Source organism: Homarus americanus, unplaced genomic scaffold, assembly GCF_018991925.1.
Source record: "Homarus americanus isolate GMGI-L3 unplaced genomic scaffold, GMGI_Hamer_2.0 scaffold8689, whole genome shotgun sequence".
Taxonomy (NCBI): domain Eukaryota; kingdom Metazoa; phylum Arthropoda; class Malacostraca; order Decapoda; family Nephropidae; genus Homarus; species Homarus americanus.
The window spans coordinates 1-17949 of record NW_024739547.1 but is presented as its reverse complement, the minus strand read 5'-3'; the positions used below and the strand labels follow the sequence as shown (position 1 = coordinate 17949).

Below are 17949 nucleotides of genomic sequence, written 5' to 3'. Positions count from 1 at the left end.
CAGCATCATCATCCAGGAGCCTTCTACATACACACCTCAAAGTAAGTGTAATTTTATAACTTTTTTGTTGAATTTAGGCAATTTTCGGTGAGCTGGAACCAATTACCCAAAACCCATTGAAACAATGGTTTTGGTTAACGAGCAACCTGCTGGAACGGATTGTGCTCGTTAACCAAGGGACCACTGTATCACTTCCTAGTGACATTTCCTGTTTTATTCATAGTAAGTAAGTATTGTTATTATATGCACATTCAGAAGTAAATAGATTTAATCTATTTTGCATGTGTTACATTCAGCCTTACTGTGTATACCACTCTCTTCAAAATACAATTCCATGTACCGTATGAAGAAAAAAAAAGTAGCAATGTCATTTCACATTTAGACATGTAACACATTACTTCAAGCTTGAGAAAATCAAAAACCAAAACATACCTTCAGTACTCTTTCCAAGTGGAGCTGCTTGAGTTCTCTCTCAAGCCGTGATGGCAACCCTGGATACATGGTTGACCCACCAGATAAAACAATGTGCTTGTACAACTCCGGCCGAATATCAATATCACAGCGCTGGATGGTGTCAAAAAGGAGTTCAGCAATGCCTTGACCTTCAACATTGATCAGATGAGGCTGGAACAATGCTTCTGGAGCCTCAAACCGTTCCCCACCCACCTGAAATAACATAATAAAACTATTAATTATGTAGAAAGTCACAAATTATGTCACCATCTATACTTTATACGGTATATACTTTACTGAACAAGCAGTGCACAGAAAGATATCCACTCCAAATTCCTTGGGGATGAACAGTGTTTGATTTATGGATGTTTTCAGAATCAACATAATGATCTTCACAATGGGTCCATCTTGAGGTATAAACAGTACTTAAATGGAGGAGTGGTAATAGACACAGAGGAAGACAATGGGTAATATCAACTAGGTCAGAAGTAGAGATATTAGACAGGTATTCCTACTACAGGTGTTACTACAGGTGTACAGTACAGGTAAAAAGTACAAGCAAGGAAATAGCATACTGGAAAAAGGTGTATGTTAAGCATAAAAAAGCTCTAATGATAACCACACAAGACCCATGTTGCAGGTTTACCTTAATGATGCGACCATCAGGCAGTTGATAATTTTCAACAAGAACAGTTGTCTCTGTCGAAAGTTTTTGCTCCTGTTCAATGTTGTAGCCAACGTAACACAGTTTTTCCTTCATCATGCGCACTGTCTCAAAGTCAGCAGAGTGATTGAAGGCATACCCTCGCAGCAGGAGCAGTTTGATCATGTAGACGGTGATGTCACGCCCGGCTATATCTAACCTCCTGGACATTAAGGAATATTATTAGCTGCAGGAAAGCATAATGTTCTATATATCAATAAATCCTTAACCCACTTATTGGCAAATGAAAAAGGTTGTGTGACTAATACTACGAGCCTGACAGTTACCAGACCTCCTCACAGTCACTTTGTATACTTCCTACCCGACCAAAAATTTTATATAAATAATTCATTATTGTATTGATCTGCTGAATTCTTACAATACTTTTGTATACATTTATCTTGTACAAGAGTTGATCTATTACAGGCTGCTACAATTAACTATCCAGTCTTACATGGTGCTATACACTCTACCTAAAGTTTTACCTGATCTGAGGAAGGGTAAAACCCTCATACACAGGACAGATGTGTGTCACGCCATCACCAGAGTCCACCACCACGCCCGACTGCAGCCCCTGAGCGTACAACGTCAACACCGCCTGGATAGCCACAAATGCGCCAGCAAAGCCATACTTTTCAAACATCATCTGCAAATTAGATGCCAGGAGTTAAGTGCAATGAAGATGAATTGCACAAAAAAATAATGTACAGTATTCCAGGTAATGTAATCATTCCAGTTATTCACTTTGATACTTTTCATGATCTTAGGACCAATACAAATGGCAGTTTATCAAGATTAATAAGTTTTTTATCTAAGGGTTATATGAAAAAGATTGCTGGGCTGCCAAGATCATCATATCCAAAGACCCACTGGATGATGTTGACCGATTAATTACTGACCTCGTCCAAAATCTTGTTAAATATCTACATACAAATTGGATTGAAACCTCATCTCTGTTTGCTTCCTTCGTGCTTACAAATGTTCGAAGTCTTATGTCTACAATTCTCAAGTTTTAGAAAATAATAAAAGTGATGTCCCTAAAGTGAAGGGATTAATCATGTGACTGTAACAAACTAGTTCAGGGTGTTTCATTGTTTACACTACCAGAGCAAAAATCAATGTTCCCTTTTTTTCATGTGAAGGGAACTACAACAAAACAACAAAGATGACGGAGAAATAAACACTGGAGGAGAGTCGATTTAGCATTCATGTATAAAAAATCCAGATCCTACACAATACACACCAATCAGTTGAAAAAAAAAAGACAAAATTTAATTTTCCTATGGTGCAGGACAATGAGACACCCTATACAAGCGAGGTTCAAAGCAACAACATAACATACCTCAAGCATTCTCTCCCTATTCTTGGTTGGGTTCATGGGCGGCTCAGTTAGCATAATCTTGCACTCGTGAGGATCAAGGTCCATTTTCTCAGGACCGAACGTGTAGTCCCAAACATGACACATATCATCCCAGTTCTTGACGATCCCATTTTCCATTGGGTACGTCACTTCCAGCATCGACCGTAACTTGCTGGCCTCATCTCCCACCATAAGATCCTGGGGGGTGAAGATTACATGAAAAAATCCAAGATAATTGTCAGCCGTGGGCAATGTAGATGATTTAGCCTAAAATGGATTCTGTTATCTATGTGATCAAAACAGTTTAACCTTATATTCGCCAAAAGATGTATCAAGACTTTTTTTTATTATGATTACCGATCTAAAAAGACTAACACATTTACAGGAATTTTACTTTCATAATGTCAGTTCCATCAACTTAATACATATTTGAATTAAATTTAAAAATATCCTTATAAATTTTTGAATACGACATTCTATTAATCCAATGATCTTAATTACAATTCTAAAAAATTATAGAAAATATAATTAATTTCCTACTACTGCAGCAAAACCACTCATGTCCACATACCCTTGGGACTGACAGTGTGGCGACCTGGAGATAATACGAGGTAGCAAGTGACTTCTAACAAGGACACAGTAGACCTTGGCACCATAAACCCACAATACAGGATCAGGTACAGTACAGTATGATGCAGATGTTTGGACCTATAAACCATATACCCAACTTCTCATGCACAGTACAGTATAATAAAAGGTACATATGACCCAGCTAGGAATGGAAATAAATGCATAAATCAATATACAGCTGTACAGTAGTTTGTATTCACCAATTAAGAAACTGGTGCAATACACAAATGAGTTCCAGTACAAGGCAGGAGCAATAAAAATTCTCATCAAGGCTAAAATACAGATTTATTCCCTAAAGTATTAAGCCAAAGCTGCTGCCTAGAGAGGGAGAGAGAGAGGATTTGACTCAGATTTCACCTCTGCCGATTTAGGAAAAGACATAACAGAGAGGCTATCTACTGTCCAAATTCACTCGACTTATAACACGGACTTTCACACCAACCAACAAACTCCTTCAGTAACCTAACCCACCAACAAACTCCTTCAGTAACCCAACCCACCAACAAACTCCTTCAGTAACCCAACCCACCAACAAACTCCTTCAGTAACCTAACCCACCAACAAACTCCTTCAGTAACCTAACCCACCAACAAACTCCTTCTGTACCCTAACGCACCAACAAACTCCTTCTGTAACCTAACCCACCAACAAACTCCTTCAGTAACCTAACCCACCAACAAACTCCTTCTGTACCCTAACGCACCAACAAACTCCTTCAGTAACCTAACGCACCAACAAACTCCTTCTGTAACCTAACCCACCAACAAACTCCTTCAGTAACCTAACCCACCAACAAACTCCTTCTATAACCTAACCCACCAACAAACTCCTTCAGTAACCTAACCCACCAACAAACTCCTTCTGTAACCTAACCAACCAACAAACTCCTTCTGTAACCTAACCAACCAACAAACTCCTTCTGTAACCTAACCAACCAACAAACTCCTTCAGTAACCTAACCAACCAACAAACTCCTTCAGTAACCGAACCAACCAACAAACTCCTTCAGTAACCTAACCAACCAACAAACTCCTTCAGTAACCTAACCAACCAACAAACTCCTTCAGTAACCTAACCAACCAACAAACTCCTTCAATAACCTAACCAACCAACAAACTCCTTCAGTAACCTAACCAACCAACAAACTCCTTCTGTAACCTAACCTAACCAATATCAACTCTCTTTAAAAGGATGATGATGGGAATGATGTGAACATGTACAGTGGTGCTTCTTTACATGATGAACAGTTCAAAGAGTACAGAGGTGTTAATGAAGTCTTCTATCATGTCGATGTGAGGCTTACAGAAGTTACTGGAATCATTACAAGGTCTAGTAGCCGTTGAAAACACCGAACAAATGGTTTCTAAATTTACTTAATATTTAGGATTGTAGCTTAAAAAGATCGTTCCTTTCCATCATCATCATCATGCTCTTCTTCACGACCTAGAATTTTGAGCAAGATTTTACCATCAGTTAAGTAAGCCTTGGTACACCATCACCATACCACTGCTTTATCTCTTCCCCATAAACAAAATCTGACATACAAACAATTATAATTAATGTAGTTATGATTGCAGTATTTTCTGTTCTGTATTCAAGCCACAGACTATTATGTACAAAGTCTCAACCACTGTATTCTTTAATTACTTTATATACCATTATTCGTGGTTGACTGTACCAACTGTTCTGAAACTAGTGGACTAACACTGCTCAGAAAACCATGAACCACATCGACCCCTTGAGTAACAATATTTTTTTTGTGGACTGTATGAACATAATAACAGAAATAAAATCTTAGAACAGGTCAATATAAACTGCAATATAAGTACTGTACAGTATTACACCACAGAACAGAAATACACTACAATACAAGATAAATACAACAATCAGCTGGGAGGCAGAGCAGCAGCAGTTACTACAAATACCATCCATCATCATCTCCAAAGTACAACATTTATGAGCTGAATCTAATGAATTAACCGAAAACTTATAAAAGCAACAATACAAGTGGTGACTATTACTGCAGAGTAATAAAAAATTACCACTTTTGAAAGAATATATGAATACCTATGAACCTCCCAAGCCCAGATAACAAAGGCTATGGTACATATATTGTACCTATGTGCTGCAGGGATGGAACACTCCAAGGTGTATGAATAAGCACAATGTAAGGAAGTAAAAGGCAGATTTATAGAACTAGCTGGAGTTGTGATGTGACTAACAACAAGAACCAATATTTTCCAACACTACAGTACAGTAATGTACATGACTCAGTAACTCTGTTTCTTAATAAAAATCTTTTACAGACAAACAAGAAAAATTTTAACTCTTTATTACAGCTTCACTTCCGTTATGGTACCAAAATCTTCAAATTTATTAGCCAAGAAACTTGGAAATAACAGTGACTCACAAAAACTAGCATACAAAATCCTCCTAACACAGGAATACAAAACTACAAAAACTTTCTTCATCCTGTACTACTGTACCTACTACTTACCTGCATAGAGACCTTATTACATAAAAACACCAGGAAAAAAAAGAAGTGAACTGATCTTGGTTTTCCCATTTTCTGACCATCTCTGGACTAAGCAACACCTTCATAGTCCCACCAAGACAACAGGTGTTAAAGCCCAGGAAACCCCTAGAATACTGGCAGCTGGAGCGAGTCTATTACCTATTCATGCCTTACTGCTAAAACTAACAGCCTGTAGGAGAAATAATTAATGGCACATGTTCATATAAGACCCAAGGAGGAGTGATGATGTTACACCAGCTGTTGCACACCTCACTTTTCATCAGCCATAACTTGATTCCAGGATCACCCACTCAATGACAGTAGACATTCTCAAATATCCCGAGGGAGGGTGAGTCAGTTACCTTGTCCAGACTAAGTCATACAAATAATTATGACCTTATGTTTTTCCTAAAGACCTCACATATCTGTTTGCCGACCCCAAGGGTGTTTCATGAGAAGTCATCTTTGCATACTGTGGGAAGGACTATTTGAAGTGCCGTTGTGAAGATTCATCACCCTCGTCAATATAGCATACAGTACAATACAATATTTCTACAACTTAATTCTATGTTCTATCCTTCCTACTACAACATTCATAGGAGAGAAATGACCAAATACTTTTAAACTCTTAAAATATATACAGTATACTGTATCAATTTGACATACAAGTCACCATCTTCCTGCCCTAACTGTAAACTGAAGTCTCCACATCATCCACAACACCAGGCCAGTGTACACAATCTCACTCACTAGACACAATCATCATCTTGAAGTGAATAGAAAATAAGTTTGCTAAGCATGAGGTAACCTTACATTCCCAGTCAGCACAATGTCTGTCATAATAACTTAACTAAAAAACTCCACACTATCAAGATTAAGACTGCAATAAGACATTTTCACCATGGCATGAGGCACCTGGAATTAAGTAGGTTACAGTAAGTGAGGTACACACAGCTGATGTGACTCACTGCCTTATGTGGTTCATCTGTTACTAAATTCCTCCTCAAGATGTTGGTCTTAGTGTGGGAAGATCAAAGATGCAAATAATGAACAAATTAGTCTTGGGTTTCATGAATTTTAACAGCACTGAGTTAATGGTATAATATACAAGCCACTTAAGCCAGATATAAGGTCATAAAAAAATGGTCAAATTTTCCATGTGGTTTAGTGCATATCTTATCTGCTTTCATCATTTTCATTAATTACTTTAAACTCTTTCTTTAATTTATTTTTACATTAAAGCAAGTATATGTTAAATAAATAAAACATTCACTTTATGAGGAAATAAACAAACAGTCTTCAATACACAAGAGAAGAAACTACAATACAAAACAACAGGAAACTCCAAAACACAAAGTTACACATATACAGTATTAGTCTCCTTACTAAACTTAACAACACACAGGCACCAGAGCACACAACCATGCACACCCAGTGACAACATGTGACTCGAGGGAAGGTTTGTCAACATGTTCTCCTGGTCATCTCATTACTACTTACAGGGAAATGAGCCCACTCCTTCCAATACAAGCAGCAGTGCACAAAACAACAGTTAATTGACCATGAGTACATACAGACTGTTAGACACTTAATTGTAAGGACAAGTAAAAAAAAATCACACAAAGAAACAAAATATTTAGATGATTAAAAAGGTTGGAGCCGTATCGTTGGTGACACAATGTATAAATGTAGAGGCACTTAACTACTCTAAAATTCAAGCTTTCAGTCTTTTAGTAGTTATACAATACATACAGTATGGTACAGTATTAGGTAAATTATGGGGTAATTAATGAAGCTTAGAAATCTAAATCAACTAAGAGACAAGTATAGTTTTGTTAGCTTACAATAACATCATACCATTTAACCCTATTTTAAATTGCGATATTACATGTATATATGTGGCTGTCTTCAGTAAGGTTAAATATAATAGTGAAGCAGAAGGGCAAACCATTAATTCATTTTAAAAATAAATTTACTATGTTCTATGTGATTAACCCTTAGCAAATTTGGCCAGTATAAAAGTAAAATAAATGAGACGACTTCAGTATTAAAAAGTTAAAACCATATTGAAATCCACTGACAAAACAAAGCTGGAAATAAATATGTGTACAACCCTGCCATGACCTCTATGACCATTATATATGTAGCTATGATATTCTGAGGTGTATTGACAGCTAATAAAAGGTAAAAACTATGGTCAATGGCAGCAAAACAATAGTTAAAAAAATACCCCCTGTAAAAACTAATAACTGGACACAAAGATTAGCGCATGCTAACTACTGTATCCCTAATACCCGAGTACTGCCACTAGGATCCTGGTTTATATCTCTGGTTTTAAATATGTAATAACGACAACTGACTGCTCCGAGAAGTCGTACTAATTTTAATGTGCTTCAACTAATGTATATCAATATTTTGACACTTTTTGGCCCCGGGCTGTTAAGAACACAAAACACATAACTACTAGGATGTGGAACTGACCAAAACAATAAATAAACAAAATAAAATAGTGGAAGTTTTACTAGAGGGTAATAACAAAACCAAGGGAGGTACACTTGCAATGAATGTTAAAGGCTCCTATTGCATACCTGGGATCAACATCACTACTCAAAGTATTTAGAAAAGTCAAAACAAATCAGTACTCATGAACACGACTGGGGTTTTAGCATACAACCTGAACCTTTGCTCTCAAATGTGCTTACACCTATAAATTCCTGCAACAAATGTGGAAAAAAATATTCTTACAGTTCAAGAAAGCAAAAGGAAATTTACTTACACCCGAAACAAAAAAAGTGCAAAATATAAATAAATGAATAAATAAACTCAGTAAACTATAGATATGAAGGATCATGTGAAGTAACAGGGTAATATAGTAAATCAAAATACTGTATAATCTTAACACCGAAAATTAACACACTGTTCCCTAATTACTTTTACTGTATTATGAGTAATTTTATTATTAGTTGAAAAAATTATAAGAAACAATTGTATGGAATATCTTGATAGTTATCACTTGAGGTCTTGCTTAACCTAATCTTTAATGGTGAACCTTCACAAACAATTCTGGATAGCAATAAGTGTAGAACATATCCAATAAGTCGATAAATAAATAAGGTCTTATTAATTGAAAACTTAACATGAAACAAACTAAACAAAGTCATTTAACTAGTAATCTTAAATGAAATAAAGTTCTTCAGAGGTTATTTGTTATTATGAACAGAATCTGCCTCTAAACAAGTCTATATTCAGCAATTAGGATAATATCTAGTGACCAAGTTATCTTATTAAACACTAAAGTAGTACACGACAATAATCATCAGCACCACAGTGAAGCCATCAGCGTGTGGAAGGCAGTGAAGAAGCTCGCACATTAACCCACAACTATGGCCACTGATTTACCAGGTTCAGAACACAGTCATACAGGTCTGTCAATCACTACCAAATCATCAAACTCCAAACTAAAAATAGCTTAGTGATATAGAAAGGTAGTGACACCTGAATTTTCAATGATTTATGAGGTAGCAGTTAGAATTACGGTATTGCTCTAAATACAGTAGTAAAATATATTAAACACTTCAGGTTCTCTTGCAAGTCTTCTCCCATGTGGGTAGAATCAAGAAAAACTCCTCCTCTCTCGTTATTCACTTTTAGCTATAATGAATATACTGTACTGTACTGTACTGTATTTGTAAGTTCAGAATTCTGCAATAGCTTTAATACTTTTACTATTTTAAAACAGGAAAATCATTGGCTTTACCCAGAATTAAGACACACCAATAAGCTGTGAGCCTTCAGCATTCCTGACAAATTTACATTGTGGAGTACAATAATAGGGCAAAAGGTACAGCAAATGATAAATAGACTGTTTAAGATAAACTGACATGGGAATTTTTTTCTTCTAAATTCACACTATTATGTGTAACAACCCCATAATATCAAATACTGTGCCTTGCCAAAATTATGTTCTTATAGACTGTCCCCTGTACTGATGCCTACTTTGTAAAAACTCAACCCTGCTTTCACACATTTGCCTCATATATTTTGATAAATATATGAGCAAATACCTCACCAACTCATGGTATGTGTTGTGTTGGCATACAAGGGTTTTCTAAATATTTCATCCTGTGTCCCAGAATAAAAAGTATGGAAAGTGTTGCAATAACTTTGGTGCTACTATAGCGTGCGGTCTACAAGATATTTAGGTTAGGTTAGATTAGGTCAGGTCAGGTTAGGTCAGGTCAGGTTAAGCTAGACTAAGGATATCTTTGTAGACCGCACGCTATAGTAGCACCATAATCTTTTTGTTGAATGTACAGTACCAGCCTTTTCTCGGAACACAACCCTCAGCATAAACAATGGTAACCCGTACAAAACATCAATCATTAATCTCCATTAACATAACTCCACAGTTTGTTTATACTGTATATATTGCAAATATATTCTATGAATATACAAACTCAAAAATCAACTGTTATGGGTACGCCTGTGGAAAGGTTAAACTCAGAAAACTAATTCTCAATAAAGTAGAGTACAGCACTTCCTATTACACTTCACTGTAATGTAGATGATTATTGTAAATGCTAACTACAGCAAATTAAGTTATTATATCTTTCTTGGACATCACAAAGTCTTACCTTGACTTCTATGTCACCGATCTTGTTTGTGGCTCTGATGATGGGCCGACCCACCATTGACGGGAAGATGTGTGCTGGGAAATTGCAACCTGCATATCCAACTTTGACAAACTGTAATTGATTGACAAAGTTTATTAGATGCGACATGGTTAATTGGTTATGAAGAAAAATGTACGCTTGAGCCTGAAATGTTATTTGCCACCTAAGCACACTGCCAACCACCCATCTTTCCCCTTGACAACCACAGTATGGCATAACCTCTCAAGTTTACCGATCAACATTTTGCAAAGTGACTTATTTTTTGTGGACTTTTATTATAAGTCAATCTGTGTTATGATACAGTACACCCAGGGTCAATAGTTCGCTCTATCCCAAACTGAAGCAGTATCGACCCTAAGTGTGAAAAAAGCAGCACATACGCACCAGATGACATTCAAGATTAAAGCACATTGCTGTCTTCAACTATTACCCCAGTTTCATTATTCTATTACATAATTCCAAAATTAAAGAGTGCTTAGAAAGTATGTTATTACTGATATTAAAAAAAAGCAGAAAAAATAGTGATTGCAACAAGTTTTCTGCTGTGGTAAAGCAAAATAAGACATCATAAATTATTATCAAATGAACATATCCATGAAGACACCAATAATAAAAAAATAGAATGACAACCATCTCCTTAACCTTTACCACAAGGGTTCAGAAAAAAATGGTTACGTCAATTCAGAATAACTTCCTATACACCTTGCTATGACTGACCTACCAATGGATGTAAATATCGATTCAGTAAGTATATAAGGGCACAATGACTTTAAATCAATAAGTTCATAGATAGCAAACCCCCCCCCAAAAAATATTATAACAGTATCTACGAAGCTTAACTTGTCATATCTCTAACGTCATCCGGTACTTCCATCACCAGATTCAGCCTCCTTGAATCTTAACCTTTATAACACATATATAATATCTCCCGGTGGACTCTCTTCCCACCACAGTACTTATTGACACACTCACCCCTGTTCCATTGTCACAAACGACGATTTTTCTGCCTTTACTGTCCATTACGAGCAGTAGATGGTGGCGGGTGTAGGGGGTGTGAAGAGTGTTTGGGTGTTGACTGACTCACTCCTTCACCTCCACCAACTGTACTGTGTCTTCTTTCTCCCAGGACCTACAACCCACCATCTGTTTTTCCGTTTTTTTGTGTTTTGTACCACTAGTCTGATTTGTTTCTGTGTTTTAGATCACCTGAAGAGAGTCTCCACTCCTAGTTTATTTCACCTGAAGATTAATAATCACTTTAACATTAACGCTAATGCATGCTATACGTCGGGTGGAGTCTTCTGTTTCCGGTATATGAATTATTATTCTTATAGTGATGAGTTTCATAGGTATCCCAGTGAACAACGATATATAATGAGTTATTATACATCGTTGTTCACTGGGATGATGAAATTTGACCAAGGACGGCTGACAAGCCATGAGGTGCGGTCACCCATCCAAGTAATAACTAAACCCAACGTTGCTTTACTTCACTAACAGGACAAGAAGTGATGATTCCACCATGATACTACTGCCATACTACTACTCGTAATAAATAAAGGTATCCTTCGGGTGCTTGTCCCCGGAATGCCCAAGAGCTCGCGATTTAAGGAGGGAGACGGGTGGGTTGAAGGGTGGAAGAGCCTCAAAGCAGTCAGCTTAGGGTCATCAGGTATTTATTTCGCAAAAACCTACAGTGTATTTTGTTTTCATTTTTTTTTCTAGAGCAATTGTTCATGCTAAATATAGTGTTAATGAAAGCTTGGGAACTGCTTAGTTATTAAGTTATGACCCTTTCTACCATGTCGAAGCAGAAGAAAATGTGGAATTAAAAACAAAACCCATAGAACCTAATCTGAACTGGTCATTGTACTCATTTAATGGGTAATTATTCTACATACACTAGCACACGATGCAGGTTCGTAGCCCAACACCGGTATATGATTTAGGCTCGTTTGTACTTTGCAGGCACATTCTCCCGCCACACAGTCTACTGCCCTTAACCATCTCCACAGGGCGGCAGGACGTGCAGGAAAGATTGTCCCACATGAACCAATGTGCGCTGTTCATTGATGCGATAGTAGCAAAGTAGGGAAAGGAAGGTGAGGATTTGACCAGCGTTAATATCAACCAAAAATGGTTGCCCCGATGATGCGGTAAGTGTATTAAGGGTTTTTAAAGATTGCTAATAAAAACAAAGTAGAATAGTTGATAAGTTAAATGAAAATTATTCATATTCTTGTTTTAATCAGTAATTTCAGCGTCAAATATGAGGCAATCTAGTTTACCTTTATTGTGGTCTCCGAAGAAACAGGTTTTATGAAGAGACTGTTCGGGTAATGCCCACCTTGGCGTTCATAAATAGTTTTATCATAAGAAAAAGAACCAGCAAAAAAAAAAAACTATATACATATAGAATAACTAGTGTTTTCTGTGTAAATGGGCGGCTGAGAATCGCTGTCCATTTTACTCTTCAAGAGGCATTATTTGCCGTTTATGTTAAAGGCACCGAGTGCCAATTGGACTGTCTTACAGTTTATTTTTTTATTATTTTGCCAAATATTCTCAACAGTTAACATATTTTCCCAAGTACACACACACAATCACTCACCTTCACTTGTCGGCTCACTAGCCAGTCAGTTAGGATCATTAAGTCTCGTACTGTGCATGTATGAACTCTTGCGTGTTGGTCATGCTCACAGTTGGTGCTATCTCAGTATTCTCTGTCAGGTTATTGCAAGAGCTCTCAATTCTTACTCCAGTTGTCTGTCTGACAATTTCTTTAACTTAAGGTTGTCACCTGTAGTGGGGCGGCCATCCGTTAATTCTAATTTCTCCAAATATGTACATTTATATGAACCTTTCAGGCACTAATAAACTTACACGAAATCGCTCCTTGTCCTTCTATACCATCTATAGTATAAACTGGGTAATTGAAAACGTTCTTATTTCTCCTGGTATGTGAGGTGTCTATCAGTGCCAAGCATCAGTTTGTTGGCCCTGTTTTAGATGTTTTCAATCAACTGGCAGCCTATGGTGTAATTCAGGAGACCAAACAGGACTATAGTATAGAAGTACAAGTGAGGGAGCACTACGCTATTGAAAAGCCTTATGAGCAGGCATGAAACAGTTACCATGACAATGTAATTTGTTACTCTTAATTTTACAGGTATTACAATTACAATTACAGTTGACAAAGGAATGTAAGTGATTGAAATTACAGTTAATTTGACAAATGATAAATTGCATTACGACTATGCTTGTTCCAGACGACTCGTAAAAAAAAAATTATTTTTCGTACCAAAGGTGCGGCCGCATCCCCGCAACCTCCCCGAATCAGCCATAGACAGGCAAGTTATAATAAAACATTAACATATAATTGTTGATGTCCTGTGTTTTCATTGTAATATTGTATAGATTATAATGTTACTGAACATAATTCATTACAATTAAATTTTTGGTTGTTACATACAATTACTCAACAACTAAATCGTTGATTTTTTAAATTAATATATCTCACGTCTTCTTTCCCCGTAATTACAACTTATATTTCTTTCCGAATGCACACACTATTTTTCCAAGTGCACATAACACTTTATTTTACAAAGTACAAATAACACAAATTTATTTATTTACCCAAGCATACTGCACATAACAATTTATTTCGTAGTGTGTGAATAACACATTTTCCCCCCAAATACTGCACACAGAGCACACCTTATTATACCAAGAGCATAAAACACACCTCACTTTTTCCACCTCGTTAAGTAGACTTTGTATACACGAAGGTGTTCTAAAGTTCTTAGAAGCCAAATGCCACAAACAAGCCCAGAAATACTGCAAAACAAAACCATTGTCTATATTAATAAATCAATCAGGGTATAATAATTAATTAACGGTTACGTTAAGGCCTATATTTACTGCATGTGTCGATTAGTTTTACTTGATTCCGTATATACATAAGAAAAATATTCAGTTGGACATAATTAATTTAAAAGTAGTAGGTAGGCAGCTACCAAACAGGGAGGTACTACCGCCTGGGAAGATATTGGAAGCATAATGTGTTGTCTAATGGTAGACCCTGCTGCCATATGACATCACGAAAATTGTGACCAAGTCCCAGGTTGCTGATCTGACTTTCTGCTTCATTTACACGCAATTGCAGGTCTCAATTGTTTCTCTTACCATTGACAACACAACATACATATATCGTTTCTCACTTTTGATCTTTTTTTTCATTTTTGTATTTATAGTTCTTTATTATTAATATTATTATTATTATTACAGCTTCTGTATTATTATCATTATTTTATTATTTTATTTTTGTTTGTTTTATCATAAATTTTATTTATTATGAATTATTTTGACTATTATTTATTATTATTATTATTATTATTATTATTATTATTATTATTATTATTATTATTAATATTAATATTATTATTATTACATTTTCGCCCCCCAGGCCCCAATGTGGGTCAGTGACCTGGGCCCGGGTGGGCTAATCCCCGAAAAAAAAAAAACATGATGGTTGAATTTGGAAGTAATAAATTTCATATACCCTGTACTGTATAATTATATTGTACTTGATGGCGACTGTTCCAATAGTGTTTAGTAGAACTACATTATTTATTATCTCACTCACATCATCAGAATAATATATAGCTGGAATAAAATTTTCCGAAAAACACAGGTTATAGAATTCAGAAAAAACAGATTGTACTGTAGAGGACCTAAAGGGAATCGACATACAGTGTATATGAACAAAGGCAACGCCTATCTCCAGTTTCCGGAGGTGTCTGATAACTGATGCCAAAGTTCAGTAGCCGACAAACTATTACATTATTTCTTAATTGCGCCAATATTTCATCACTAGTGGTTTTAAACTATGAACTATGAATTTATTTTGCATGCCGAATATAAAAAAGCCACTATTATTTATGATTATGAATATGGGCACACAATATAGGACTAGACTTAATTTCTACTTTTCGTCATTTAGTAGATAACTAGTTTGTTGGGCAGGTCATTTTTTTGCTACACACTGTTTGCAAGTACTGGACAAGTACGGACTTCCGAATGTTCTAGTGTTGGTCAAGTCTGAACTTAAGAAGTTGGGGTCTTTTCAGTACGATGAATCGCATTTTTTTAATAAAAACATTAATCTGACGTAGTTGTGCACTCTAATTTCAAAAATAAATATATTTTCTTTGAAAAAATAGTATAAAGTAACAAAGTTATTTAAAATCAGAAATATTGTTAGGTTAACTAGGATTTCCACTGTTTGACGTTTGTTTAACAGGCTAGCCTCTTACCATCTCAGAGCCCTATTTTTGTTTAATTTTCAGCACTTTCTCCACACACACACACATATATATATATATATATATATATATATATATATATATATATATATATATATATATATATATATAACACATATATAGTTTGAGCTTTTCCCCATCTAGTTATTATATGTCTTATTTGTGTCACTTATGATACTTGTATATTATTTGTAATTCGAAACCCATTCCCCAAATGTGTAACTGTATATTTTCAGCCTTCTGGCTGCCAAGTTCTTTCAATAAACCGTTAATTATTATTATTATTATTTATTATTATATATGCTTCATTTATAGTCCATATAACACACGGACTTTGAACATATAATCAACGACCTCACCAGCCAGGAATCGAACCCTCGACCTACTGGGTGGGACTAGGGAACGCTACCGACCAACCCACAACGACACTAAATTTGTCATAGACTCTTATATTTCACACAAAGCCTGTTCATCGAGCTGATGGCGCCGTGAACCTCATTGGGAACCGCCCGTGCCTCGTATGTGGTGTCAGTAGCATTTTACCGAATCCAGCTGGTATGAAACACGAGGTACCATATATATACTTCATTTTTAGTCCATATAACACGCGGACTTTGAACATGGACTTTGAACATATAATCAAAGACCTCACCAGCCAGGAATAGAACCCTCGACCTTTGTGGGTTGGTAGGTATGCTGCTCTGTGTCCCACCCAGTAAAGTCGAGGGGAGCTCAGATTTCGCCGGTGAGGCGTCGTTGATTATATATATATATATATATGGTATATATATATATGAGTCCAACGACCCTCACCAGCCAGGATTCGAACCGATGTTTCTCCACGGTTTTCCATGACTGTAATCGAACGCTAACCGCTGACCACCAGATACTAGGTATTACAGTCTTAGACTGTTATATTTCACACAAAAGCTCGTTCAGCGAGCTTATGGCGCCGTGAACCTTTATATATATAAATATATATATATATATATATATATATATATATATATATAGTATATATATATATATATATATATATATATATATATATATATATATATATATATATATATATATATATATATATATATATATATATATATATATATATATATATATATCAGTGTAAAACTACGTCTGATTATTACTTTTTTATTTTTAAAAAATGCGGTTCATTAAACCTGAAAGATCCGTAAAATACGCATTTTCGATGACACCTGTTACAGCCACAGTAAGATAAACATGAGAGAGAGAGAGAGAGAGAGAGAGAGAGAGGGTGAGAAGAGAGGCAGTGCTGACAACGAGTTTGTTGACATGTCTAATATGAAACATGCCCTCGCCTCGGACTGCAATTGGGTGGCGATTGCTCACAGTAGTCTACCAATTCTTGCAGAAGAAACAACACGCTGGTCGAACCCAAGACCCTAAAACGTAAATATAAACTCTAAATAACTTTAATAAGTATATTCATGTACTGTAATTTGATCATATTATACAACTTGTCTCCTGATGTATCAACAGATGTAACATGTGAGTTATATTTAAGATGTTAACAGGCTATGTACTGTATATTGATTGTATTATTCATACTATGTGTCCTAAGATAACAGCATTTGTTATATGTGAATTGTTCTTTAACAGGTTTTGACTGAATTATATGGTACGCTTCAAAGTTGAGGGTTTTGTAGGAATTCGTGGTATAATGTTGTCTAGCACTCAGGATGGATGGAAACTCTAAGGTGGTTTTCTTGTATAATATAAGTTATATGAGAGACAGTCTGGTGCTGGAGGTGCCGTGTGGTGAGGAGCTGCTCATTAGAGACGTTCGGTGAGTAGCGTGTTGAAGGAGGTAGATGTGCAGGAGCTTCGTTAGAGAAGATGTTGCCTGTTGCTGGCCTCCTGGTTGAATGAAAGCTGGACAGCGTGGAGCTTGCTGGAGGAGGTGTTGCGTGTTCAGGAAGATGGGCCAGAATGAATCTCAATGGAGAGACAGAGCTTATATACCCAGCAGCCGTGAGTCATCTATGAGTCATGTTGGGAAAACCAGAGAAAGTCGCCGGTCTTTGGTTCCGTTGCTAAGATACGGTGACATCTGGTGACGCCGCTCGCTTGGTTGCTAGGGAAGATGGTAGCAGCTGGTGGCTGCGGCTACGCAGTTGTAGGGGAGAAGTCCACTACAGTTTATTTCTCCAGCAACAAACCAATAACGCTCCTATGAGCATTAACAGTCAATTAACAGTCAAAACGTATATGGGAGGACTGTCGAAGGGAATTCTCAACTTCGATGAAAC

General features: G+C 36.4%; 1 protein-coding gene across 3 annotated transcripts; it reads right to left on the bottom strand.

The window, feature by feature from the left end:
- Nucleotides 1-432: 432 nt before the first annotated feature.
- Nucleotides 433-11459, bottom strand: LOC121874939 (actin-related protein 2-like; the record flags this gene model as incomplete). Of its 3 annotated transcripts, none has more annotated exon segments than XM_042379300.1 (7): nt 433-666; nt 1100-1319; nt 1642-1802; nt 2499-2714; nt 8364-8375; nt 10296-10406; nt 11307-11459. In XM_042379300.1, coding segments are annotated over 7 exon segments (1002 nt in total), but the record flags the coding sequence as incomplete, so codon positions are not given.
- Nucleotides 11460-17949: the final 6490 nt, after the last annotated feature.